At 45.5% G+C, this 27,082-nt stretch overlaps 1 protein-coding gene across 3 annotated transcripts in view; it reads right to left on the bottom strand.

The window, feature by feature from the left end:
* Adamtsl3 (ADAMTS like 3) overlaps positions 1 to 27,082 on the bottom strand; it is a 251,825-nt gene that overhangs the window by 104,007 nt on the left and 120,736 nt on the right. For all 3 annotated transcript variants that reach the window (XR_015736267.1, XM_087901260.1, XM_087901261.1), the window contains exons 8-9: positions 10,124 to 10,198; positions 4,017 to 4,174 (exon numbers count right to left, since the gene is read on the bottom strand). Coding sequence is in view for 2 of the 3 variants with exons in the window: in XM_087901260.1 (XP_087757386.1) it covers positions 4,017 to 4,174; positions 10,124 to 10,198 (233 nt within the window). In the remaining variant the exon portion in view is untranslated. The remainder of the gene's footprint in view (positions 1 to 4,016; positions 4,175 to 10,123; positions 10,199 to 27,082) is intronic.

Below are 27,082 nucleotides of genomic sequence, written 5' to 3' on the forward strand. Positions count from 1 at the left end.
CCTCAGTTAGCAACTGCCCCCTAACAGCCCTGACTCAGTCAAGAGTATCTACTGCCCACTAGTGGCCAGGTACATATATTGCAGGAGCAAAATCTTCCTGTGCTGCAGGGTAAATGACCCCATTGGGACACAGATGGGACAGGAGCCACCATGCGAAAGTGTAAGGGAAAACAAGATTATATAATGAGGAACCCACAGAAAGAAGAAAAGGCACAGTGTCCCAGAACAACCTAGCTATGAAAATAGAGTTTCTTAAAGAATAAAAACCAGAATTTTTTCTTTTCTCCTGGTGAAGTATACGTTACATGTAAAATAGTTTTCAACAGCTCATTTCCTAAAAGCCCAGCGTTTATAAAATCTATGACATGAAGTATGATGACAAACATAGCCCAGAAAACCCACAACTGCTCTGGCAGTAGTGTAGAGTAGGTGACCTGTCCCCCATCCCCCGCCGCTGCCTCAGAGTTCTGTTTCAGGTGGAAGCCATCTTTATACCAGATGTTCTTTGTGGAATAAGATGGGAAGGGGTACAGGGAAATGCAGGGCACAGGCATCAGCAATCCCAGATGGACTTTTATTCCTCCCCTCCCACCCAAGGGAAGTCCAGGTGTTGCTTGATCCTGTGATGGTCCAAGACGAGACGAACTTAAGCCAAGTTCGTCTTACCTCAGACTTACCTCAGCCACAGCACAGCTGGGCAGCACTACAGCGTTCTGAACGAGAAAGAGAAAAATAACTGACACTAAAGACTATTTCCTAGAAACCCACATTATCTGGACAAGCTCTCAAGTCAGAGAAAAACATCATGGTCGTTCTTCCTTCGTTGGAAGTGTCTCTGACATTGCCAGGTTTTCTCTCCCGCCGAGCACACCGCAGCCGTGAAGAAAATGACAATGACAGTCTGTTCACACACAGTGAGTTGTGTGTGTGTGTAACACCCTCTTTGACAAATACACTTTTAAACAGCCCTTTGGGGCTTGAGGGCCCAAGTTTCTAGACAATGAAGCTGATGTCCAGAGCTGTTCATGCAGTCTGAGAGAGCCAGGGTTCAGAGACGGGGGACGAGCGGATTGCTAAAGCAGAGAGTACGCTGTCAAGTCACACGCTGTTAAGAGGTGAGTGTGTATTTGGTTAAGAATGTCAGAAATCGTCTTCATGTGTGCAAGTGATATGTGAAAACATAGTACTAAAACTGTTTGAAAACACACTATAAATGCACCTAAAGTCATTTTTCAAAAACACGTGTCCCTTTTGCAATGGTCACGGTGGTTTCCCTTTCTGATGTGCTCCTCAGTATTATGAAGGCAGGCACACATACATGACTGTCCATGCACATAGACATGTCTCAAAGAAATGCTTTGTTTCCTGGGAGAATGACTCAATTGGCAGAGGGCCTGCCATGGGAGGACCTGAGTCTGATACCCAGTGCCTGCATTTAAAGCAAAATCTTGGGATACTATACACATTAATAATTCCAGCATTGGAGAGGCAGGACAGGAGAATTCTGGGTTCCCAGTACTGACAGCCTAGACTGATCAGTGAGCCCTGGCCTACAATGAGTCTTCAAACACAGGTAGACAAGTGCTAAGGAGCAATAGCCAGGTAGACTTCTGACTTCTGCATGTATGCACACATGTGTACCCACACACAACAGCCCAGGTGGACTTCCGGTTTCTACATGCCTGCACACACACATGCACCCACACACAACATCCCGGGTGGACTTCCGGTTTCTACATGCCTGTGCACACACGTGTACCCACACACAATCGCCCAGGTGGACTTTCCATTTCTACATGCATGCGCACACACGCACCCACACACAACAGCCCAGGTGGACTTCCGACTTCTATATACATGTGCACACACATGCAATCACACACAACAGCCATCTATAGTTTATAATTATGTGTGATCTTGTTGAAAGAGTCAACAGGACCCCTTCAAGCTCTGTCCACGCTGATACTATAACCACTGTCTTGAGACACTAACCTCCGTGGACATCTCCCACATCCAATCACTGTCTCTTGCTCAGTCGGAGCCCTCTGTATTGACTCAATGAGGTTATCACTTTTTTTGTAGCAATTAAAAGAAAAAGAGTATGGTGTCTGTGTGTGTGTGAGAGAGAATCAAATAGGAACACTGCAAGAAAAGCCTGGAACCCCTGCTATAGTAATGGACCAGAGAGAGAACACATGACAGTCTCCAGGCAATGTGACTGTCAGAGAAGAATTTGGGGTTGGTGGGTTTAGGATCTCACACAGGAGTGACAGGCACCTGTGGAAGCCAGGCAGATGATAAAGACACTTGGAGCAGGAGAGATGGCAGCAGATACCTGTTCCTTTAATTCAACGTGAGGGATGCAATGGAGGAGAGCGTAGACCACGGCAAACAAGAGATGAAAAGCCATAGCCTCCTCAGCACAGAGCAAGCCAGCTACTTGTCAAATCCACTTTAAGAGCAGAAAAAAATATTAACAGCTGATATTTTTACATTTGCAAACAAATCTCTTCGCTTTCCAGCATTTTCCATTATCTGAGGCCCCATCCCTGTTGCCGTGATGTAACATGGACAAAGGGGACTTCAGGGACGGGCTTTGTTCCTGGCTTGCAGTCCCAGGGTACCGTCTGTCACAATGGGCAAGACAAGCAGGCCGCAGCTTGGAGCAGCTGACCTCATCACACTCACAGTCTGGAAGCAGAGGGGGCAAGCGCGTGTCTCTGCTCAGCCCCCGTCACCACGCACACAGTCCAGGACCCCAGAGAAGGAACACTCCCACACAAAGCAAAGCTGTGCAGGCTAACCCTGGCAGGTCACACTGCAGGCTGAAGTTGGACCCGAGGGACGCAGGTCAGCTTAGACCCGTCTCTCTGGTAGCACAACCAATGTCTCCACAAAACGTCTTCATCAAATTAATACATTAAAAACTAATAGTATAGGGTTTTGTTTTGTTTTTTAAGGTTTCAGGGTATTTTGTGATGATTAATATCGAAAGGATCTAAACTCATTGAGGAGGCAAGCTTCTGGCAATGCCTGTGAAGGAATTTCTTTCTAGACCAGGCTTCTAGGAAGAGCCCTCTGGATGTGGGTCCTGGTTAGATATAAAGGAAAGACTCACTGAGCGCGGCAGTTAATTTCTCTACTTTCTGACTGCAGATGAGGTCAACTACCGCATGACCCTGCCACCGTGACTTCCCGGCCGTGAAGAGCTGACCCTCACACTGTGAGCAGAAGCAAACCTTTCCTTCTTTCCTTCTTTCCTTCTTTAAGTGCTTTGACCAGAGATTTTGTTATTATGGCAACCAGAAAAACAACTAATATCATTTCCCTTCATATAGGTATAATTGGCAATCAGGGCAATTTTCATCCTACTAAAATTTGGAGGATTTTTCTGGAAAGAGAGGGCAAGTTCCCTCACTGGATTATCATTCCTCGGAAATTTTCTTATATACTAGATTAGTTTTAACCTGTTTTGCTTTGGAAATAGATGGACCGTTACACTTAATTCTTTTATAGGAGGGACGATAGTTCAGCTCTACCTAGAAGGAGAAGTGGGCTCAGGGACCTGGGAAGACAGTCTGAAAGGATGCTAGAGCAGGGCTCTTCATCAAATGAGACCCTGATCTCGAATCAGCTGCTGTGGTACAACAACACTCACAGGGTTGAGGGTGACAGGGACGGCCCTGTCAAAGGAAGCTAAGGGTTGACCCCTGATCTCTGTTTCTTCCCTATGATGGTGGACTTAACCATTATCCCTCAAATCCACCAAAGTCCCTGTGGATTTAAACTGAGCAGGGCACGTGGTGGTGATGAATATGAAATGATCTCCCTCTGGAAGAACAAGGATTGATTCTTAACCCTGAAAGTCTCTACTCGAGAGAACAAAACCGTTCTTGGGAGTGACCTGCTGTGAAGCAAACACAGATACACACTCTCTATGAACTCAATCATCACCGGCTTCCCGAAGAACACCCTTGCTGTGTTTCAACAGGATGCTCTGAAGATGGTCTGTCTACCTTGAAGATGAAATCAGCCATCAGGGGTCCGGGAGTCTTGAAGGTCTGTCTGTCCGCACCCTTCTGAAACTCTATCGTTGTGTTTTCGACAACAAAAACCCCGGGAGTGTTGAAGCTGTGTTCTCCTCTGTTTCCTTGAAGGGTTTTTGACTCAATAACTGGAAAGTTAAAAATAGAATTTAAATGTGAGAGTTACCCTACAGACATCTGATTTCAAATGACATTTTTACTATGCGTGACATCAGTACGTATGACCAACAAATACAGAACGATCTACTTAGTTGATGGCATTGATTTATACGGGCAGAAAGGACTTGCAAATTTTGGAGGGGCTAACAAGGGTGTTTTTATTTTGTTTTGTTTCAAATAGGTCTACTCAAGTTCTAGGAACCATTTCCACCACAGAAGAAAGAGGAAAGTTTTCTTAGTTTATGCCTTTTCATGAGGTGTCTAAAACCACAGAGCGAGGAAAGCCATGTCTCTTATTGCCCATTCAGAAGAAAGAAGCTCAGCTTTGCTTTAAAGTATTGTTTCTTCTCCAGCAAGTGTAAATTCGTGGAAATCTCTACAGAGCTCTCCTATGCAGTCTTCTCTCATCTGGTCCATGGGGATCGATGGCACAATAACCCAACCAGGAACTAAGGGAATATGTGTGCTGTGCTGGGCGGCTGAAGAACAGCGTTCTCTCTTTCCTAGGAACTCGGCAACTAGAAAGAGAGGGTGGGAATCTGGAGGCAGGGTGATCTTGGAGCAAGGGAAGACACCATCCCCTAAAGCACAGAGCAGACTTTCTATTAATTTCATTTTGCTGCCTAGGAGTGTTGCAGGTGAGTGCTTTCGTTCTCAGTTCCCACAGAGCCCTCTGTGGCATCTGCAGCAGGTAGCAAGGCAGAAGATCCCAGGAATTCACAACCACTCCACCACTATAAAGGAAGAGGATATGCATCTGTTTCTACTGTCCACAGCCCAGCTAACATCCCCACTGGTTTTCACAGTGAGGAGGGGGTGGGGTTGAGCCCAGTAGAACCACAGCCTCACACAGCGGGAAGTGCCATCAAGAACAGAAGCCTCTTCTGTGTCCAGATCTTTGAAGCTCATTTGTAATTGTCCATTTTAATATGATATTTATTTTATATGTATACATCTGTCTGTGAGCCCACATGTCAGTATCTGCACCAAGGAGACATCAGATCCCCTGGAACTGGAGCTACAGGAGAGTGTGAGCTGCAGTTCGGGCACTGAACTGGACCCAGGTCTCTCTCCTGCAAGAGTAGTAAGTTCAACTGCTGATCCATCCAGCTCTGGATGCTCTGGCTGCTCTCCAGCCCCATAAGGACAACTTTAAATATTTTAATCTGTACTAAAAAGAGAGATAAAGGAAAATAAAGAGAGAGAAGAAAGTAAGGAAGAAAAAAAAGAAGGAAGGAAAGAAGGAAGGAAGGAAAGAAAGAAAGAAAGAAAGAAGAAAGAGAAGAAACAATAGCTTTAAAGATAATGAATACATCTACTTGTTTCAAAAACTGAAAATGACCAGTTGTGGCTCCTTTGGAAAGAGGCAGAATCAGGTGACCAAAAGATGTGTTTAGACTGTGGAGACCAGTAAAACCCTCTTAGGCCAGCAAAATCCTTTCAGGTGGCTTCCAGCTAGCCCTACAGAACCAAGCCTGTGCTTACAGCAGATACATGTCTGCAGTGTGTCCTTGTCTTGTTCAGCATTGCTTTCCTTTGTTCATTATGTGTAGTGCCATGATTCTACTCACGCTCAGCAGACAGGACTTGGGGGGGGGGTTGCATTCTTCCAGTGGGTGGATATTTCAGCCTATAACATCTTGACCTTTAGGGTTCTTGTTAGTAGAACATTTGATTTAATATTATTTTGAATTTTTAAAGGTTTTTTTTTAAAGTGTGTGTGTGTGTGTGTGTGAATATCTACCACATGAGTGAAGTTCCCACAGTGGCCAGAAGAGGGCATTGTATACATTTGGACTTAAAGGCAGATGTTAGTCGCCATGAGAGTGCTGGGCACTGAATGTGAAGCAGTCAGCACTCAGACACTGAGCTATCTCTCCAGGCTTTTAATATTTTCTTTTAATTACTTTACTTATTTGTTGGGGTGGCACTGGTGTGGTGGCTCTCTCGTCCTATCGCAGAGGTCTTGGGGATTGAGTTAGGCTTGGCAGCAAGCACCTTTACCTTCTGAATCGTCTCACCAGCTGTGTCAAGCAGAGTTAGCGCCAAAGTTTTGCTATAATTCCATTGCCTTTGCATAGACTTTCTGATTGCTTGCATTTGGGGAGGGACACATGGCTGGAAAATCTGGGGCTGTGGGTTCCCTATAATAATATGGCTAGGATTAGAACATGCTAGAAATTCAGGATCTAAACAGCTCTAGGCAGATTGTAAGACGGGCATTCTATAATTAAATTCCATTCCACAACAAAGGGACTTGAAATTAACAGTACCAAACAATCTCAGTTTTCAATACTGCAGCCATTTGGAAGGCTGTAGTTACTACGGGCTCTAAAAGAATGATTTATGACTGCAAAATAAGCTTGATTTCAGAAATACAGCTCTTTTAAAAAAATGGTTATATAAAACAAGAAAACAAAACCCCTTCTGTACTGTGAAATTCAGACATGTAAACTACTCCTTTGCAAGGCAGCCAGCAGAGAAGCATGGCTTTCAGAAAGGCTTCCAGAGCTGCCTGTGGGGCTTCGGAAGGGAAAAGCTCCAAGCAATAGATCTGTCCCTTGGAGAAGTGAGAGCATTTCAGAACTCCCTCCAGAAGAGTGCCAGTCTCCAGGACAAAGCCAGGCTTCCTCTGCCAGCATGCTCTCCTAAAAATGAGGCTCTCCGGGGTTCTGTCTGTATTTGTTCTGCTTATTGGATGCTTATTCTATTCATACACCTTTAAAAACAATCTCTGAAAGCTGGCAAACCAGGCCTCAGGAGACCGAGGCAGGCAGCTTAGCTCAAGTCCAAAGCTAGCCTGGGTTACGAGCCAGCCTGGGTTACACGGGGAGTTCCAGGGTCACTTGGATAACAGAGTGAGGCTTTCTTTCAAAACAACATCACAATCTTCCAAAACTGAACTTGGGGAGCCACCGTCAGTGTCATTAGGGCAACACATTAAAAATACATTTTAAACAACTGCTAACATGTCAAGCCATAGAGCCTGCCCAGTTGCTTGCTTGCTTTCTTTGTGGTGTGTGCCTGTCTTCCCAGTACTGGGTGTTGAACCCAAGGCCTCACATTACTACTGAGCTAATTTCCAGCCCCAGGTCACCTAGATAAAAGATGCTATTTCATTATTCATTCCTGCTCAGCGTGTCCACCACAGGATACGATAGCAGCGGTTTCTACCATTCCCAAAGAAAAGCTCTTCCGTAGCCAGGAAATCCTCCGTCTATTTCTCATCTCTGCAGCTTTCTCTCTCCGGGTAACATCTTATGGAGTCAGGTGACATGTGACTTTTTGAAATTGGTGTCTTTCACTTGGTCAATAATTTCAAGCATCATCTACCTACATCAATAGCGTTCGTCAGAATGCCTTCCTTTTTATAGCCACATAATAGTCCACCTGAGTCCTGATTATCACCTCAGCAGTTGGTAGACATCTGCGTTGCTCTCTTTGAAGACTGGCAGGACTGACGCTCCTGTGGATATTCAGCATTTCATTTGTTTATTACTTATTTATGCAAATTTGTATGGATTGGGGTTTTGTGGGTTTTGTTGTTTTTTGGTTTTTGTTTTGTTTCGTTTTGTTTTGAGATAGTCTCACCTAGGCAAGGCTGGCCTTGAAGACCCAATCCTCCTGGCCCTGTCTCCTAAATTCTGGAATTGCTGGTATGCATCACCACGCCTGGTGCTTTTTAATAGTTTTTAGTCCAAATGAAATCTCACAATTTTTTTTTTTTAGTTTCTAACTATCACATTTTAATTCCTAAGGAGGAAGAATTGCCCCCACAGAGCGCTAGAGATTTTCAAGACTGTGGAAAACATGTCTCTAGAATGTTCTGATTTTTCACATCAAGAAATATCTTGCTTCACTAGTGTCAATCGCAAGGGATTGGAGAATTTTTGCTTAAGAGCTTATCACGGGGAGATGTTCGGTCAGTAAGCTGCTTCCTGCCCAAGCATAATGACCAGAGGTGGATCCTTCCCATCAGCAGCCACATCAAAAACAAACAAAACAGGTCCAGCAGCAAGTGCCTGTAAATCTAGCATGGAAGAGGCAGATGGATGGATGATCTATAGGGCCTGCTGGCCAGCCAGGCCAACCAGTTGGTGAACCCCAGGTTTAGTGAGGGAGCTTGTCTCAAAGAATAAGGTGGGCAGTGATTAAGGAAGACCCTGACATCCAACTCAGACTTTGACACGCACACACGCACGCACACACACACACACACACACACACTCACACATACACACATACTCACACATGCATGCACACACACACGCACACACACATTCACATATACACACATGCGCACACACGCGTGCACACACACACTCACACTCACACATACACGCATGCACACACACTCACACATGCATGCATGTACACACACACACACCTGTGAACACAAACACAAAGATTTTAGTGTGAGGATGACTGGAAATATCTGTCCAGGACCATTTTGTTGAAAACTTTCCTCAGGGATTATTTGTGGGTGAAATACTAGTTCTGGAGGGAGAAGCATACATACTACCAAAACTGTGGGATGCTTCAGGCTCTGAGAAATTCTTATGATTTAAAAAATAATTCTATGGTGGTGGCCCAGATTAAAAAAAAAAAGGCAACTACGCAGTATTTTGACTCTGTGACCTTGACTGTGTGGCTTGTTCTATGTGTGCAGAGCTGGCCAAATTCAACCAGTCTGAGTGGAGAGATGGCCCCGTAGTTAAAGAGAATGGACGGTTCTTGCTAGAAGCCTCCGAGTAACCATACTGGCAGCTCACAACCGCCTGCAGTAGGAGACTTCCTGTCTTCTGAACACAAGTAAGGAAGCCTGTGGCTATAAGGACTCCATGACAGACAGGAAGAATCCATGACACTTTCAGCGTCTATACATCCTAAGAAGCCAAGCACTCCTAAGGTAAGCGACGCCATCTAACACTGGCAAAGAAACACCTCTCCTGCATTCTGCAGCTTCTCTCCGCGCCCCACAAAGCCTTCACCGGTTTTCACCAACACCTGGACTGGGAGCCATGATATATTACAAGTAGTTTATCCTTCCAAGTCAGAGGTCATTGATGAGGTCTTTAAATGTTTTTTTCCCCCTTTTTAATCCCAAACTTCTGACAGCTCTAGAAGACCCTGGAATCCTTGTACAATCTTGCATACAATTTGATTTTCTCTCTCATGGGGGAGATTAAACCCAAATTGATATCTTTTCTACCCTGAAGCACGATTCATAAAAGCTCAGAGAGAGAAACTGGGGTTCAATCTGAAGATCCAAAAAGCAAAGCAGCCAGTCACTGGCTCTTACCTTGACCTTAGTCCAAAATAGAGATCCTGCCTCCAGGAATCTCAGAATGAGACTGTGTCTGAGAGCTGTCTCCTCCCATTTTATAATCCTTTCTAGTTCTGGGATTAAAGTCTCGCACCACTGGGATTAAAGGCACGCACCGCCTAGTTTCTATGCAACTAGCGTGCCTACTGGTATTAAAGGTGTGTGTTACCACTGCCGGGCTGTAAGTAAGGCTGTTTAAAAACCAGTGTGGCTGTTTTACTCTCTCGGTCCCCAGGCAAGCTTTATTTATTAAAATACAATTGAAATGCCACCACACCACCCTAAAGCATGAGAATGATTCATAGTGCACATATGCGCATGCACACACACGCACACCATTAATAATCAAAGAAGGAGGAGTGGGAGGGGACACAGGTAGGGCTTGAGAGCATCTGAGATGGGCTGGATGGAGAAAAGGGAGGGGCAAAGTGATGCATTCCAATTCAAAATATATTTAAAATATTTCCTAGAGACACAGACTGAGTATACTGGATAGAAATCTCTACCATAAACAATGAATTGGGTTTTCATTTGTTTGTCTGGTATTGCTTTCAGGAAATTGGGTAACATGCTAAGGGGAAATTCTACTTACAGAGACGGGCAGGTCCTTTCACAGTAATTCGCACGCTTCGACTGCCCAAAGGAACAGCGATCACGTTTTCTTCTTCTAGAAAAGAACACAAGGCAGAGGCAATAAAAACTCATGTTGAAGACCCATGAGTGTGAGTGAGTGCAATAAAACCCGGCAGCTTCTTGGAACACTGAATAACTGTACAGGCAAGGGTTCTGCCTCTGGGTAGACACCTGTGAGACCTGAGAGCAAGGATTCACACAAGCGTTTGCACACACATTCACAGCAGCCTTGTCTATAGAAGCCAAAAGGCAGAGGCCATTGGCCAGCCACACAATGACTCCTTTGCTGTACCTGTAGGTAAAGCAAACTCTGACGCATGTTCTCACGTGGATCAATCGGGAAGAAACTATACTAAGCGATTGCAAAGGGACCCAGAGCCAAGTTCGCACAAGCAGGAAGTAGATATTTGGTGTGGGAGGAAGAGGGCAGAAGGAGTTTTTACAGAGTGGGTAAAGGACTTCAGGTGCCAATCATTTCTTTTCAGACAGTCTCTCATTGACCTAGAGCACACTAATTAGGCTATACTACCTAACCACCAAGCCCCAGGCATCCTCCTGTTTCTGCCTCCTTAGCTCTCGGACTATAAACCTACGCCAACACAGCTGTTGTGTTTTATGTGGGTGCTGAGGACTGAACTTAGGTTCCTCATGCTTACAGAGACCTAATATATCCATCTCTCAAGCCCTTATCACCACCAATATAGTCATTTTTAAGTATATGCTTCAGGGGAATCATGGTCATCACATGTCTCCTGAACTCTATCAAAAGAACCCCCCCACACACACATGGGCACAAACACACATGCACACACACACACACACACACACGCATGCACACAAATAAAGTATGTTCTCAAGTGAATGGCTGATTCAGTGCTGAGAGACATGTCAATGTATCGGGTAACCAAAGGAACAAAGGATTACTTAAAACCATCTATATAGATAAAAAGCATTTTCTGAAATTCTGCATACACTGCTTATACTAGCCTTAAACAGCAGGGATAGAATAAACATTCTCAATTTGATAAAGAACATTATGGGCCATGGGTAGACTCAATGGTGAATAGCTAAAATGATTCCCATAGGGGAGAACAAATATTATCATCGCCATTATTTTTCCTGTAGATTCTTGTCATTGGGGCTAGAAAACAATAATATTTGTAAATATATTCTGGAAAAAGATGTTAAAATACCATAGTTACAAAAAAATAAATTCAAGAGATATTCTGATATTACACAGATGGCTTTCAAAAATTTTATTATCTAATTATATATTTAAAGATATTTATTCAATGCTATGCTATATATATGTTACAAGCATAGTGCATATTATGTTAATGCACAGCATTATGCATTGCGGAATATTGCTTTAAATATGTGAAGGTATGTTACATTTGTTTATGTTGCATTTGTTTAATTAAGTAAAGATGCATTACGGCTGCATTACGGCCTGCCTAAGGCACCTGACTGGTCTAGTAAAAAGCTGAACAGCCTATAGCTAGGCAGAAGAGGGATAGGTGGGGCTGGTGGGCAGAGAGATAAGTAGGAGAAGGAATCTGGGTTTGAAGAAGAGAGAATGAGGGAAGAAAAAAAAAAGGGAGATGCCCAAGATAGCTTGCTAGGCAATCACCAGACAGACAGACATGAAGTAAGATGTATAGATGAAAGAAAGGTTAAAAAAAAAAGCCCCAGGCAAAAAGTAGATGAAGAGAAACAGGCTATTTTAAATTTAAAAAGGTAGCTAGGAACAAGCCTAAGCTAAGGCTGAGCAGTCCTAACTAATAAGTCTCCATGGCACACGCTAGGGGCTGGTGGTCCGAGGAAGACTGCTACACTTTTGCAAGGCTGTAGGCATGCAAGCAAGCATAATATAAGCTAATGCAATAGCAGAAGCTAATGCAATAGCAGTGAGCATGCTCGCCATCAGGCTGGGTCTGCAGACACCACTTCCACTCCAAAGAATGAGGCTCTTTAGAGAGCCAATCACAGTTTGAGTCTCTACCATCACTCTACCATCATGGCACAGCAACTTCGAGAACTCAGGATGCTCTTAAAAATAACTGAGTTACGTTGAAAGGACTTGTAGTTAACCCCAAGGGTCCTCAGGTAGTCAACAATGAGACAACCTGAACATTATTAAGAACAATAATTACAGTAAAGCTAGTCACACAAAAGACATTGAAATCAGTGAGTTCCAATACTGGGGAAGTCCTGTTAGCTGCAGGCAGAACATGTTAGGAACCAGTTCTCATTTCTAAAATTGGTAAACAAAGAAAAGGAAAATGCACGTGCTGGGCCTTTCCATACAGACCTCTCTGCAGGGGAACCAGATGGTTGATGGGAGGATGTCTCTCTCATGGGAGTGTGTGAGTGTGTAAATGAGGAATAGGTAGAATGTGATCACAGGACAGACTTTCAGCAACTATAGAGCCAGCAGACCTGAACACAGGGGAGGTCTTTAGGCAGAGTCGCCGATTTCATGCAAAGAGGATACAAGACAGCCCGTGTTGAGCCAGTACTGAAATGCAGCACAGAGAACGGAGACTAGATAAATGATGATTTTCTCAACAAGAAATGTCAAGAGGAAAGAAGAAAGGAGCAAGTGCTAACCCCTTAAAAGATAGCAAAGCCAAGCATGGTGGCACATGCCTTTTAATCCCAGCCCTCACTCTGGAGGCAGAGGCAGGTGAATTTCTCTGAGTTCAAGGCTAGCCTGGTCTACAGAGTGAGTTCCAGGACAGCCAGGGCTAGCTAGTGAGACCCTGTCTCAAAAAAACAAAAAGAGAAAGATTCCAAAGAGACCCGAGGAAATTCCTGGTGTTATTTGACAACTAATTTGAAGAGATAAGAAAGCAGCAAGCAATGGAGTAAGAACTTCTGCAAAGGAGACAATGAGCAAGCATTGCAGTGACCTGCATTTCCAAAACCCTGGAAATTAACCAAGGGCTTGCAAAAGTCTGGGCAGTAATTACTCCAGAAAAACATAGGGCAAGACGAACAAAGACTCTGGGATATTAATTTGTTTATTTTTATTTTCCCCGTTTTCTACACCCATGGTAACCTTTTTAAAAAGTCTTTAACCTGAGTGAGGGCCAGCAGCTTGCCAGACCCTGCAAGAGTTGGGATGGGTTTGGAGCGCCTTAAAAGCCCAATTCCCAGTGGTCATTACTTGGCTTGTGTGGTAGTTGCTTGGAAGACCCCACTCACTAAACTGCCTGAATCTGACCTGTGAGCTTGCCTGGTGCAAACAGTCTCCTCTGTGGGAGTTTGATCAAAACAATCAGAGATTGTTTAAAATCAAGGATATATGAGGTCACTGGCAAATATCAAAAGCCCTCAGTGGAAAACCTGGAAAAACCATGTCCAATATATTCCTGGGAGTGGGTGGCCAAATGTATGTAGCACAGCCATAAGTATGTAGGGGTGTCATATGTGTGTAGGGTAGCCATATGTACGTAAGGTGGCTAAATGTATGTGAGGCGGCCATTAGTATGTAGAGATGCATTTTGCCCAGAAAGGTCCATGAGGACCTTGAGTTTTCATCTGTTAACCCTGAAGCAGAGTGAAGGTTAAAACAAAGCTGTCGACTATCTGGTTGTCTGTTGGAAACATACACACGCACACCACACACGCCCATGTACACACAAACACACACACACACACACACACACACACGGGCACACATACACACAGAGACAGACAGACAGACAGACAGAGACAGAATTTCAAAATATATGACAACAGAGCAAATAATCAGACACATCTAGAACGTTAAGCATTCTCTGGGACAACTAAAAAGAATACTTTAAAAGTCAATTGCTAAGTGTCTTTCAGCCGTTTGAGATTCTTCTGTTGAGAATTCTCTGTTTAGTTCTGTACCCCATTTTGAACTGAATTAGTTGGAATTTTGATGATCAACTTCTTGAGCTCTTTATTAATTTTGGAGATCAGTCCTCTATCTGATGTGGGGTTGGTGAAGATCTTTTCAATCGACTGACCATGTCCTTTGCTTTACAGAAGCTTCTCAGTTTCAGGAGGTCCCATTTATTTATTGTTGCTCTCAGCGTCTGTGCTAATGGGGTAAATTATATTTAGGAAGTGGTCTCCTGTGCCCATGCATTGAAGACTACTTCCCACTTTCTCATCTGTCAGGTTCAGTTTAAAACAAACAAACAAACAAACAAACAAGCAAACAAACTCACTTGTTTGCTGTCTGCCTTTACAGCCTCCCCATCCCATTTAAATAATTCTCCCTTGTGCTTTGAATTCGGTGTCTGGGTGTTTCCGGTACCGACTCTGGTGGGGATCAACCTCCCTTATAACTCCTGCCTAGAAGGTCCCACCAAAGAGATCACCGGGTAGTGATGCTTAGACTGTGATTGACCCCACAGCCTGTTGACGATTTTTGTTTCCTTGCCCGGACAGTTTGAACTTTCGGGACAAACACGTGGCAAATTATATATAAGGGAAACAGTTTTAAAATGGATTTTTAAACCCACAAAACAAAAACTTCCTTTGAATAATAATAAAAAATATTTGAGCAGATCTGTTGGAGGGAATGGAGTCACTACCAAATGCTGGCTGGGGTATCTTTGAGAAGGGTGTGTGTCACTCACCCGCTACCACACTTTTATGTAAAACTCTGTATGCAAGCTAGGGGCCCTGCCAGTTTATGCAGGGCAGGGGTGGGGCAGGGTGGCTGGGTCTCCACTGTGTTGCTCTCAGAGTGACTACAAAGGCAACAGGAGAGGTTGGAACTGTGTGTGTGTGTGTGTGTGTGTGTGTGTGTGTGTGTGAGTGACAGCATTTTATAAGGGGATCCTTCTTCAGAACTTAGTATCTTCAGATTCTAGGGAAAGTAATCTACACCTTGAAATTCTTCTAAACCAGAATCCTTCGTTTCAGTGACCGACCTGTCTGCCTCAATAAAAAGTTAGCACATTGACACATGGATTAAGGGGACAGAACAGAAAACTGAGAATTAAGCCCACAAAGCCATGGCTGCCTGACTTTGTTCTTTGTATGACAAAAAATATACATTGGTAAAAAAGCATTTTCAGGAAACAGTTCTGGGAGAACTGGATGCCCTCCTGTACCTCGCTCCTCCCTTAAGATCTTGCCCTCCCCGCTCTGTCCTCTGTCCCCCTTTCTATTTTCATCACACACACACACACACACACACACACACACACCCCGCTGCCTCCACCACAGCCACGGTCACCACCACCACCACCATTTCATCCTATGTTTGAACCACCAGGAAACCTGCTGCAGTTTCCTGTTCTCCCTCAGGGATCTGGCCCCAGTAGGGCAGGTGGGAACCAGAGGGTCTGACTGGCAGCCCCAAGGGCTGATGTTGTATCATAACACCCCACGGGGGCCAATAGCGAGGGCACATTCAAGGTCATGAGGCCTGAAGCCATGGCAAATGCTTTTCAGAACTTGTCTTCACTGACTTGTCTGAGCGTCACAGTCTAGCTCTGAGGGATGACCAAGGGTGAACATTGTGAGGCTGAAGCATTGTGGGGCGGGAAGCAGAGGCCTGAGGTATCGCCTAGAGGGCCTAAAGAATGACTTTAAAGGGCTTCAGGTGGCTCTGTACAGGGATTGTTATGAGTTTCAGAAGAGCCTTTCCATGCTGAGGAGCAGGCTCAGGCTGAGGCTGAGGTAGCGGTGGGAGGCTCTGATCTGCAGAATGAACGATGGTGGAAATGTGGAGACAGCCTATGTAAACAATGTCTCAAACACTTGGCAGAAGAGGTCGGTAAAGGATTTGGGCAGGAATAGAGGCCAGGGTGCTTGAAAGAAGTTTCTCGATATCGCCGTAAAAGAAATGAATGACGAAAACACCTTTCACACAAACATAAAATTATACACTCATATAGTTTGATATGCACATATGTACCCATCGACATGGATACAGGCACGCATTTTAAAAATTAGCCTTTAAAGATGGGAGAGACCTGGTCCCACATGAAGCCCTGACGGGAAAGGGAGGGGAGATAGAGGAGAGGCCTGAAGGGTGGAGTGAGGTCTCTGAGGAAATGGAGGGGCTGGTGTCCAGAGCCCAGATGGAGGGCTTAATTAGCCTTGGAAAGGAAGGCAGCCTTGTGTCTCTGCACAGGGAGAGGAGGAACTGGCGCAGCTGCAGGGCGAGGCCTCTGCTGTTGATTTCTGGGTTTTATTGGGATTTTTTTCGATACTCTGGAACCTAAACTACAATCACCTTTTATTTATTTTATTTATCAATATCTTTTTTAGTACTTGAAATTGAACTGAGGGTCTTCGGCATTTGCGAAAAGCGAACCTGTCTACCGCTGAGCTAGGTTCCCCGTCTTCCTCTTTTTATTGGGAGACAGGCTCTCCCTGAGTCGTCGGGGCTGTCCCTGAACTCGCGCTGCATCCACGACTAGCTTAGAACTTGCAATCTTCCTGCCTCAGCCTCCCGAGTAGCAGGGATCATCGGACCACGCCATCAGATCTAGCTTTGCAGTTGGGTTTTGCTGCATATACCGTCCGTAAAGTACGTATTTTCACATAGACCTGCGTATGTTAGTTTTCGGTCCCTGTAGGAAATACCTGTAGTCAGAAAGCTGTTTTGGCTCGTGGATTTGGAGGTTCCAGCTCATGACCCTGTTGCCTTGGACCTGTGGTGAGGTGCACCATGATACTGAGGACACAGAGGAATAAAACAGCTTAACTCCCAGCAGCTGGGAAGCAAGGAGAAGATCTCAGGGCCCCAGCATCCCCTCCGATAGCAGGGCCCAGTGTGAGGCAAGGTGCTATGTGCCTGTAATCTCAGCCATAGGGATGCTGAGCATGGCCTGAGTGCCACAAGTTTGAGGCTAGCCAAGGCTACACAGTGAGATTCTGTCACAAGAAAAAAAAAAGCAGAGTCGTGACTCCTAACCTACTCCAGTAGGCCCCACCTCCTAAAGATGGCACTATCTCACAGTAGCTACAGCCAGAGGCTGGTAACCAAGCCTGGTGTACTCTGGGACGGGGTGGGGCGGGGCGTATGACAATTGAGATTCAAACCATACTACTGAGGTTTGATACACAGCTAGTTGGACAGACAGATGTAGTGGCACTTGATACACACATTTTAGATTGTTGACGCATATAAAGCATTTGTTTTCGCTGCTTACTACCTACAAGCTGTCCACTCTGGCACAAGCCTTGTGCCCCATGGTTTATTTGTCCTGTCTGTTAGGATGGGCAACTTCTCGGCCTCCTGGCAAACTCCCCCTGGGTCTGGTGTTAGCCTAGAGCTTGGGATCGGACTGGAGCAAGGGCTAGTATAAGAAAAGCAGAAACAGGCTTGGGGAAGCCTCTCCATGATGCCTCTCCCACCATGGGCACACAGAGGAAGGTGCCAAGCAAGTCTGGGGCACCATCAAACCCTACCCATTCCATAGTGGCATACTCCACTGGCTGAAGGGTGTCCCACCGACCAGAGGCCTCCTCTGTGCTCCAAACCATCATATTGATGGCAAGAAGCCCACATCTGGGAACACTCAGATTTGGAGGCGGTGAGGGCGGCCAATGGTTCCTGCGGGACACTGATTATTTTGGAATTCTTCCCAAACCTCCTTACTGAAATTTGTCCTGTGATGTCCTCGATACTGCCAATGGCTGCGCCATCTTCCAGGGCTTTTCATCTCATTCCTTAGGTGAGAATCTGCATCATTTTTACTCCACAAACTCTGAAGAGAGGTTATAATCCCCAACTCTGCAGCCCAGCAACGTGGGCTGAAACGGCAGCTGCCTCGCCTAAAACTGGCATGTGGCCCAGGACAAGTTGCTTGTCTCCACTGTCTCAGATCCACCTGTGAAATCCTAAGGCTATTTGCGTTGGGAAGTTGCCTTCAGTGTCCAACAAGCAATACTGACGAAAGGTTCATCAAAGAACCTGCTGACACCGAAAGCTGGGGGGAGGTTGAGCATGTGCTGTGCTCCCAGGCACCAGGCTAAGAAACGTGAGACGGGCCACCATGTTTGCACTAGTGGAAATCTATCCCTGCAATGCAGAACAGTAAATCTGTTCGTGTTCCAATGTCTTGCCCAACATCATGGAGTTCCTAAACCAGAGATCCAGGGTTTGGACCACAAACTCCACCCATAACCGTTCTTCTGAGAGCCCAGCTTCCCTTGTTCACCAGAGTTCACTACAGATGCTTCTCGCGGCACCAGTGTTTGATTTTACAATCACTACAGACTTATGATTGAGCTTGCCACCACTGGTTTACACACACACACACACACACACACACACACACACACATACACGCACACATGCATGCGTGCACACATGCACACACCCACACGTCCATGCACATGCACACACACAGATCATTCTCAAACCCAACCCTTCCCTGTTATTGTTTTTCAGTCTCTAGTTTCCTGCTGTGGATCATGGTTTTGCTAAGTCACAAGATACACAGGAAACAGAGCTTGGTGTGGTGGTGTGCACTTATAATCCCAGTGTTTTGGAGGCAAGAGGGTCAGGAGTCTACATCATTCTCAGATACATGAGACCTCGTTGCAAAAATAAAAGACATATAGGAAAAATATTGTCCTCATAATTTTAAGAATTCAATAAGCATCAACTGTAACTTCCCCAGACTGTAATATATGTCAAATTGCTTATTTTCACTAAGTCCAACTAGAACTATGTCGTATATTTTTATTATTTTGTTTTTAAATAAATAATTTAAGATAACACAAGAAAAGTGCATTCCAAGGACCCTCATGTTAGTAACATCTCCATTTTCCTATTCTCTCTCTCTCTCTCTCTCTCTCTCTCTCTCTCTCTCTCTCTGTGTGTGTGTGTGTGTGTGTGTGTGTGTGTGTTTGGTCTTGTTAACTTGGCATAGACCTAGACAACATCTGGGAAGGAGTTTTAACTGAGAAAATACCTCTTCGAGATGACCTGCAGGCAAGTCTGTGGTGCATTTTATTTATTAATGATTGGCACGTGATGGCTCAGCTCACTGTGGGTGGTGCCATCCTTGAGTAGGTGGTCCTGAATTATATTAGAAGGCAGGTCCACAATCGCTTCTTGGCCTTTTGGCTAAGATCAAGTGTAGAAAGCAGGTACAGAAAGTCACTGAGATTCCCTGGGAAGCAAGCAAGAGAGAAGCATTTCTCCATGACTTCCATAACGGCTCCTGCTTCCAGGCTCCTTCCTGCGGCTCCTTCCTGCCTTGAGTCCCTGTCCTGACTTTCCTCAGTGATGAAGTGTGACTTGAGAATTGTAAGATGAAATATACTCTTTCCTCCATAAATCGCTTTTGGTCATGGTGTTTTATCACAGCAACAGAAACCCTGAGACACCCCTCCTTTATATGTTCTTTCTATTACCTAAATGCACACATGCACGCACACACACACACACACACACACACACACACACACACACACACGGCTCTCATATACGAACACAACATATATACCATTCAAAGAATATACAAGTTTCTTTTTTCAGGAAAAAAAGGTATCTGAATAGATACTAGTGTTTATCATAGCTAGAACCCATAAAATTGAAAATAATATGCTTGCCTTTACATGGAGCTAACAGGTATGAAGATGTTTGTCATCTGAAAGAGCATAGTGGTTGGTTATGCCACATATGACCTCAACCACCTGGCATGGCTTACACTAACGGTAGCATCTTCTGTCACACGGCGGAGAGCAGAGGCAGACGGCTTTTCAGAGCTACAGTCATGAAATCTGTTTTGAATTCAGCCGCCACTCTGTGGTGCTACTACTGGTTGTGTTGTATGGGAGAGAGTCAGCGAACAGACGCCCACATTCTAAATCGCGGGAGGCTTCCCAGCTCTTTTCCACAAATGGAGATAGGAGAAATGAAACGAGCCAACAAGCTGAAGCAGGAAAAAGGAGAATAAGAGGCAGATGGCATCAAAGGAGGTAGGAATTCAGCAAGGATTTGATTCAATGAGAGCAACCAGCTGCAGGCCAGAAGTGGATTCCTCTCTGCCATGCCTGGAGACACATTCTCTCATGACACCCTGAGCCCTAAGGCTACATCACATCAATGTAAGTCAAGCATTGCTGAGTCCCTGGCCTCTGTGCCAGTGTACTCTGAGCCTGAAGACATATTTGCTTACTGGCTAGAAATGCCTTTACCTCAAAAGAGCGAGGCAACAGGCAGTGCGTCTAGTCAAATGCGTGTTGATGCTTACCCTCATGGCCAGCTGAGCTTCAGGCATTAAGGTGGCGGTGGGGTGGGGCCTGTGATACTCAACCTCCACTCAGATGGCCCACAAAATTCTACTATGTCCTTCTTTTCTGCCTGAATGTGGCATCTGAGAAATTAAAAGTCTGGCAAAAATAAACTTGTCAGTTGCCTTGAGTGGGGAAATCGAGGCTGAAAAGCAGAAGTCTTAGCCAGAGGTGCATAGCAATCACCCAGGAAGTCTGGGGGTATATCTGACCCCCTGACCCATCCCCATGAAGATGTAAAATTGTAAGGCAGTGCTGAGGATTGTAAGGCGGGACAAACTGGACATGTGATCCTGATCTGCATGATGGGTAAGGACTCTTGAAGGTGGCCTCCACCAAGGAGGAACAGGGGTGGGTAGGTGGAGTCAGCCATACTCATCTCTATGAGTATCTAGATCTCCATTTCCGTTCTAGTCCCATCACTCTAAACCTTGGGTACGTTTCACCTCAGGCTCATTCGGCTGTCTTCTCAGGATAGTCTGGGAGAGCGTCTAAGCACACAGACCTGAAGCCACAGCATTCTAGCTACTCAGGGGTCATGAATCCTAAAGCGAGGCACTTCATTCCCTTGAGATAATCTCTCCATTTGTCAGATGGAGAGGCATGGTGGTAGGTGCCTGATAGCAGGAGATCAGAACATTCAGGAAAAAAGAATCGTGCCTGGCACAAAATAGACATGTAACCACCACCAGCAGCAGCAGCAGCAGCAGCAGCAGCAGCAGCAGCAGCAGCAGCAGCAGGAGGAGCAACACCCTGACAACTATTACTACTGATTAGACCCAGCTTTCATCTCTGTGGTGGATGTCATGACTCCTGGGAGGGCACTGGGAGCTGTGGGGTTTCTGCTTTATTCAGAGCCCTTGAGAATTGCTGCTACGGAGTTGGTGGTCCGTCGAGGTCAAGACAACATTCTCTCTCTGAGAATGCACCAGATCCCAGGGGTTGGAGTAGGTGTATGAAGGGGACTGAGGGAAGGTACTCACACACCGAGAAGGGAGTTCGTATACTAAGAAAAGCCCTCGCTTACAGATATTGACAGTGAACCACACAAGTACAAACGTTACCAAGGAGATTTCAGGACCAAAAAGCAACTTCACACCAACTCACTTCGGTGGGGCATAGAAATGTCCCAGACTCTTTAAGCCATCTCTATGAAACCTTTTCATTAAAATGTTGGAAAACTATTTCATATTACATGTTAAGTCTCATTTCTCCAACCCCTATTCAATCCCAAAGTCTAATTTTAAAGACAAGGAATAAGCTATAGTTATATTTTTAAGAATTCCAGCCCTAGAAAAAGTCTCAGAACTCCCCTGTGCTAATGCTGTAGATGAAAGAGCCAAGGCCCCAGTCAGTGAAGCAACTTGCCTGTGCTCGCGACTTTGTTGGCAGCCAAGCTGGGGTTATTACAACGCTCTTTGGCATCTAGGCAAAGCCTATTGCACAACACCATCCAGCACCACTGAAATCATAGCAGGAAGCAGAACCACGCCTGGCTCAGTGTAGACACTCATTAGTTCCATGTTAATTGAGCTCTGAGGGTGTGCTTGATACTGGCCCAGCACTAGGAATAAACTGGACATCATGACACGCGTGATGCTGACTCTCGTAAAGCCTCGCCAGTGGGAGGGGCAAGTTAAACACAGAGGAAAGGAAGGACTTTATGCAGCAAAAGGCTAAGCCGGAACTAAACAAAAGAGAAGGGTTGACTTCAGGCAGATTGTCTGAATGCCTGTCTGAGACGTGGCCCGACCCAAAGAGTGAGAACCAGATAGCCATGCTAAGTAACCGAAGAAGCATATTCCAGGACATGAGTGGGCCAATGCAAGAGAGAACGCACCAAGGTAGAAAAGCCCCTTGGCATTCTAGAGTCTTCCAGAAACCCAGTGTGGTTGTACCTTAAGATGCGAGAGGCAAATGGCAGCACAGGACATTATGGAGGTCAGAGGTCAGATGACACAAGCTTTGGGAAGGGCTGTGCATCTTACCAGAAGTGCAATAGTATTTCACAAACACGTGTGAAGTTTGTGGTCTACCTGCTTTGCCGTGGACACATAACCTATGATAATCCTTCTCAGCAAGGTCCACTTGCCACCTTTCTCTCTCTCCATGGGAAGCTTGGAGCTTTGCAGAAACATGAGAACTAACTTGGAATTCGCTTTGTGCCACGGGTAGGTTCTATGAATGATAGGGGTCATGCCATTAAAAATGGCAATCCCGGGGGTGGGACGGCAGGGGGGTTGGAGAGACGGTTCAGTCCTAAAGAACACTGTTGCTTTTGCACAGAGCTTGCTTAGAGTTACTGCACTCACATGGTGGCTCACAATCACCCACAGTTTTAGTTCCAGGAGATCCAACATCCTCTTCTGACTCCCCAACCAGGCACTAGGCACACGTGGTGCACACAGACATGCAGGCAGGCAAAGCATCCCCCCCCACACACACAAAAATAATTTTTATAAAGTAACAACAACTTTTGTTTGACTCTTCCTTCACCATCCAAAGATCCAGTGTCCCAGGAAGATGAACAGGGAGACAGAACGCTGAGGAGGAGGAAGAAGAGGAGTAGGAGGAGGAGGAAAAAGAAGAAAAATCAGTCTGTTATCTGTTAGCAAACCCCTAATCTCAGATTCAGCCTTCCTAGCATTGGATTGTGTTAAATCTGCAGGTTACCTCTGGAAGTGCCAATCAAAGTAGCCATGAGCAGTGTGTGGTGAGGAAAAGTCATACACATTACACTGTGAGACAGCCTCGTGGTCCACCCAGTCTGGAGTGGGAGCATCAGGATGCTGAGGGCCTGGTTATCATCACCAGTGCCCAAACTTGAGTGAGGAACTAGCATCCCAGCCTGGCCTTAGATGTCACCGTACAATAAATTTAGCTACCACTTGGCAAAATGAATGACAAGCACAGAGCAGATGAGCTAGGCTTCTTTACTCACCTCAGCGTGCCCTAATGTGGATGAGACTGAAGTAAGGGACAAACATGGATGTCCCCAAGTATGTGTCCATACTCAGGTGTCTGTGCTAGCTTCTCTATTGCGGTTCTGATGTGAATTACCTTGACTTAGTCCACATTATATACACACCTCAAAACATCAAACTGGGAACTGGTGAGATGTCTCAGTGGTTAAGAGCACTGACTGCTCTTCCTGAGGGCCCGGTGAGATTCCTAGCACCCACATGGCAGTGCACATTCATCTCTAATTCCAGTTCTAAAGGATCTGACGTCCTTTTCTGACCTCTGTGTGAACTGCATGTATGTTATGCCCAGATGTGCATGCAGTCAAAACACCCCATATACATAAACTACTTTTTAAATTTAAAAATAACTCATTATTTAACAATAAATAAACAAAAACCAAAAATTACTTTGTACATGTATAGAATTTTTAGTCAATTAAAATATCATTCATTTAGATTTTTAAGGTTGGTTTTGTATAATTGTGTGTGTGTGTGTGTGTGTAGTGTGTGTGTGTGTGGTGTGTGTGTGTGTGTGTCTGTGTGTGTGTCTGTGTCTACCTCAGAGGCCAAACAAGGGCTTTGGATTCCCTGGATCTGGAGCGGCAAACAGTTGTGAGCTTCCAGATGCGGGCGCTGGGAACCAAGCTCAATTCCTCTGCAAGAACAGCAAGTGTTCTTAATGGCCACTGGGCCATCTCTCCAACCTCATAATTTAAACCATTTTTACTTAATTACTGTTTTATACTGAAGACCACCAGAGTTTTCTCCCTTGGAATTTGAGTGGCCTCCAGCTTCTTTTCCAACATGTAAATCTATTTATGCTCGTTGTTAGTTCAGTCCCCGCCTGACTCCGGACAGGAAATTGGTGTGCTGTATCTGGATTCGTTTCTGATTTTTCTCATAGCTAAGGCTTTGGCTCCAGGCTCTTACACCTTGGGTCTGCCTCGCTGCGCCATGGAACTGATATCCTGCATGCAGCCTTCTGCGCTTTATCTGCGCTTTATCCAGCGCGAGGCTGTGCCAACAGCTTCTCCTGGCCATGTCTTGACTCAAGGAGAGTCCCGGGGAAGGCAGGAGTGATTGCTTGGCAAGACGTGGGCTTCGAGGCTGCATGGACCTTGTAGGCCTCAGGGATGCACGCTCAGGGGAGCCGTGGCTTCATTTCCCACATTTCTTTCGCACAGAGTGTGATTAAGGGAAGTGCTTCCATATGGCCTAGGGAACTCCCAGCCAAACTGGCTTCAGCTGGCCAGTTTCAGAGCCACGGCAGACAGGATGGGGCCACCAAGAGAAGGAATCAAGAAGAGGAAGCACCATGCTTTCATGCAAGCACGCCACCTTTAGCCTTAGTCTTGACACATGGGTTTCCAAGTGAATGAGATGCCAGATCTCACCACATGGCCAGCGCTCACCATAGCGCTCATTCCTTCTGGCAAAGGGTCTGCCTGAGCACCCTGGCTCTCCTTTCTGTACAGAAATTGAACAAAACCACTGGACATGTTTGGGATTCTTAACTAGCAGCATCCCAAGTGGGCAGGAAGCTCTCCGAACTTGCTGGCCAGCCAGTCTAGTGACAAAATGGCCAGCTCCAGGTTCAGTGAGAGACCCTGTCACAAGGGCACAAGGAAGAGAATGATGAAGCTCTCAGTCACTTGTTTCATGAGGTCCATAGAATGGAACCTCCATGAATTCAGCTTCCAAGCTTACCTGACCCTCACCATGATCCCTTTCTCTTCGTACTATCATTGGCGAGTTCCATCTCCTTTCCCACTAGTGACCACATCTCCCTGCCCTTATTCTTAGTGACCAACTCTTCTACCTAGTGAGGAGCCAATCAGAGCCGAGAGGATGGGACACGAGTCATTTTCCACCGTGCTCTCCAATTGGGCCCTGGATTTATCCCCTCCTTCCCCTTGGGAAACCCCTGTACCGCTCTCATCTTCTCTTCCCTCATCAGCTCGCTGTGGTCAAGCTCGTGTGTCTGAGATTCACAAACGCTGCTCTTGTGGATACTACAGACCATCCTCAAACTGCCAGAAATGGGGAAGGGGCAGTCCTGGACTCCAGCCATCTCTACAAGAGTGTTTTACTTTCTTGAGATGTGACCGGTTCCTTTGGCTTCTGTGACTCTGTTCTTTCTACGTTCTGTGTTCTCCAACCCACTCCTCTTCTCTGATTAAATGTTGGAGTTCCTCGTGGGCAATTCGTGGCTTTCCCATGTTCTACATGCTCTCTTTGGGTGGACCCAACCACATTCAGGACTGAGTCCCACTTGTAAGGGCATCTTCCCATCAGCCATGATGGGGTAGTATGTTTCTAACCAGCCTCCGGCCACAAACAACACACACTCAACAGCTATAGGAAAACAACAGAGGCTTATAAGGGGTTGACTATCCAGAGAGCCAAGATTCTTGAGAGAAGGAAAAATCCGGGGAGATGGGATGTTGCCCTAGATGAATGACTCTTTCTTGTGAATGCCTGATCTCAGAAGAAGAACAAATGAGCGTAACAAGCTGCCCAAGCTGAAAATGTTGCTTTGTCCTGTGTCTCTTCCTGTAGTCTTTACTCAAAAGAACCGCAAACTCTGATCTTGAAATTCCTCCTGCTCAGTATCTTTACGAATACCTCATCCTCCCCATCTCGGGCCACACTCCCTCAGACCAAGGCCCGAGGGTGACTTAAAAGGCATTTCCTATTTGAACTCCCGCTTCCAGGCTGTCCTTGGGGGGTGATATGTGAGTTCTCCCAAGTCACTCCACTGTCTAAATTGTTTTGATGACTCCATCTGACCCAAGATATCAACTACACCGGTGACAGGCTTTGTGGTTGGCCCCTGAACACCACTCTGTCTATTCCGCTTCTCCACGTGCATTCAGCCTTGAGTGGCAGATGAGCAGGACCTCAATAAATCCCAGCTTCTTTGGTGTGATGGAGTCTGCCTAGAATTTTAGCACCCAGAAGGTTTCAAAAGGGTCAGCCTAGATGCATGGCAAGACCCTGTCTCAAAAAAAAAACCAAAACAAACAACACAAAAACACAAACAAAATAGCAGCGTTTTTTTCTAGTGTCCATATCACACATGGAGTTTATATTTCATATAAATAAATAAATAAATCAGGAAGATTTTGTCCACCTATTCTCCATGCTTCCTGTTCTCCCTACTTCCTCTTCCCCCTTCTTTTGTCCAGTCTCCTCCACCTCTCCTCCATTCCTATAATGGTATCATTGACTGAGGGATAAATAAAATCCTAACTTTACACAACAACCAGACAGAAAAAATGGATAGGCGATTTAAAGACAGAAAGCAATAAGAAAAGCTGGGCGGAGAAACAGCTCAGGGCAGCCCTGGGAGCCAGGCTGTGCTCAGTTCCCAGTGTCCACCTGACAGCTCACAAGTGTTTACAACCCTAGTTCCAAAGGATCTCATGCTTGCCCTGGCTTCTATGACTCTGGCACACATGTGTTACATGTACATACTCAAGCATACATGTGCATAAAATATAAATAACTATTTATGAAATAGAAAGGTAGAAAAAAACATAGAAATATTGACTGGAAACTTGCATGGATATTCTCTCTTCGTCAGAGTCAGAACAAGCTCCTGAGGGATGGCTTCAACCTGGAGCTTATTTATTTGAAATTAAGTTTCCATGGAACATAGCTACATTTGTTTGTGTGTTTGTGTACTTCTATAGGACAATGGCTTTGAG

The sequence above is a fragment of the Myodes glareolus genome, chromosome 24, assembly GCF_982192425.1.
Source record: "Myodes glareolus chromosome 24, mMyoGla1.1, whole genome shotgun sequence".
NCBI classification, from domain to species: domain Eukaryota; kingdom Metazoa; phylum Chordata; class Mammalia; order Rodentia; family Cricetidae; genus Myodes; species Myodes glareolus.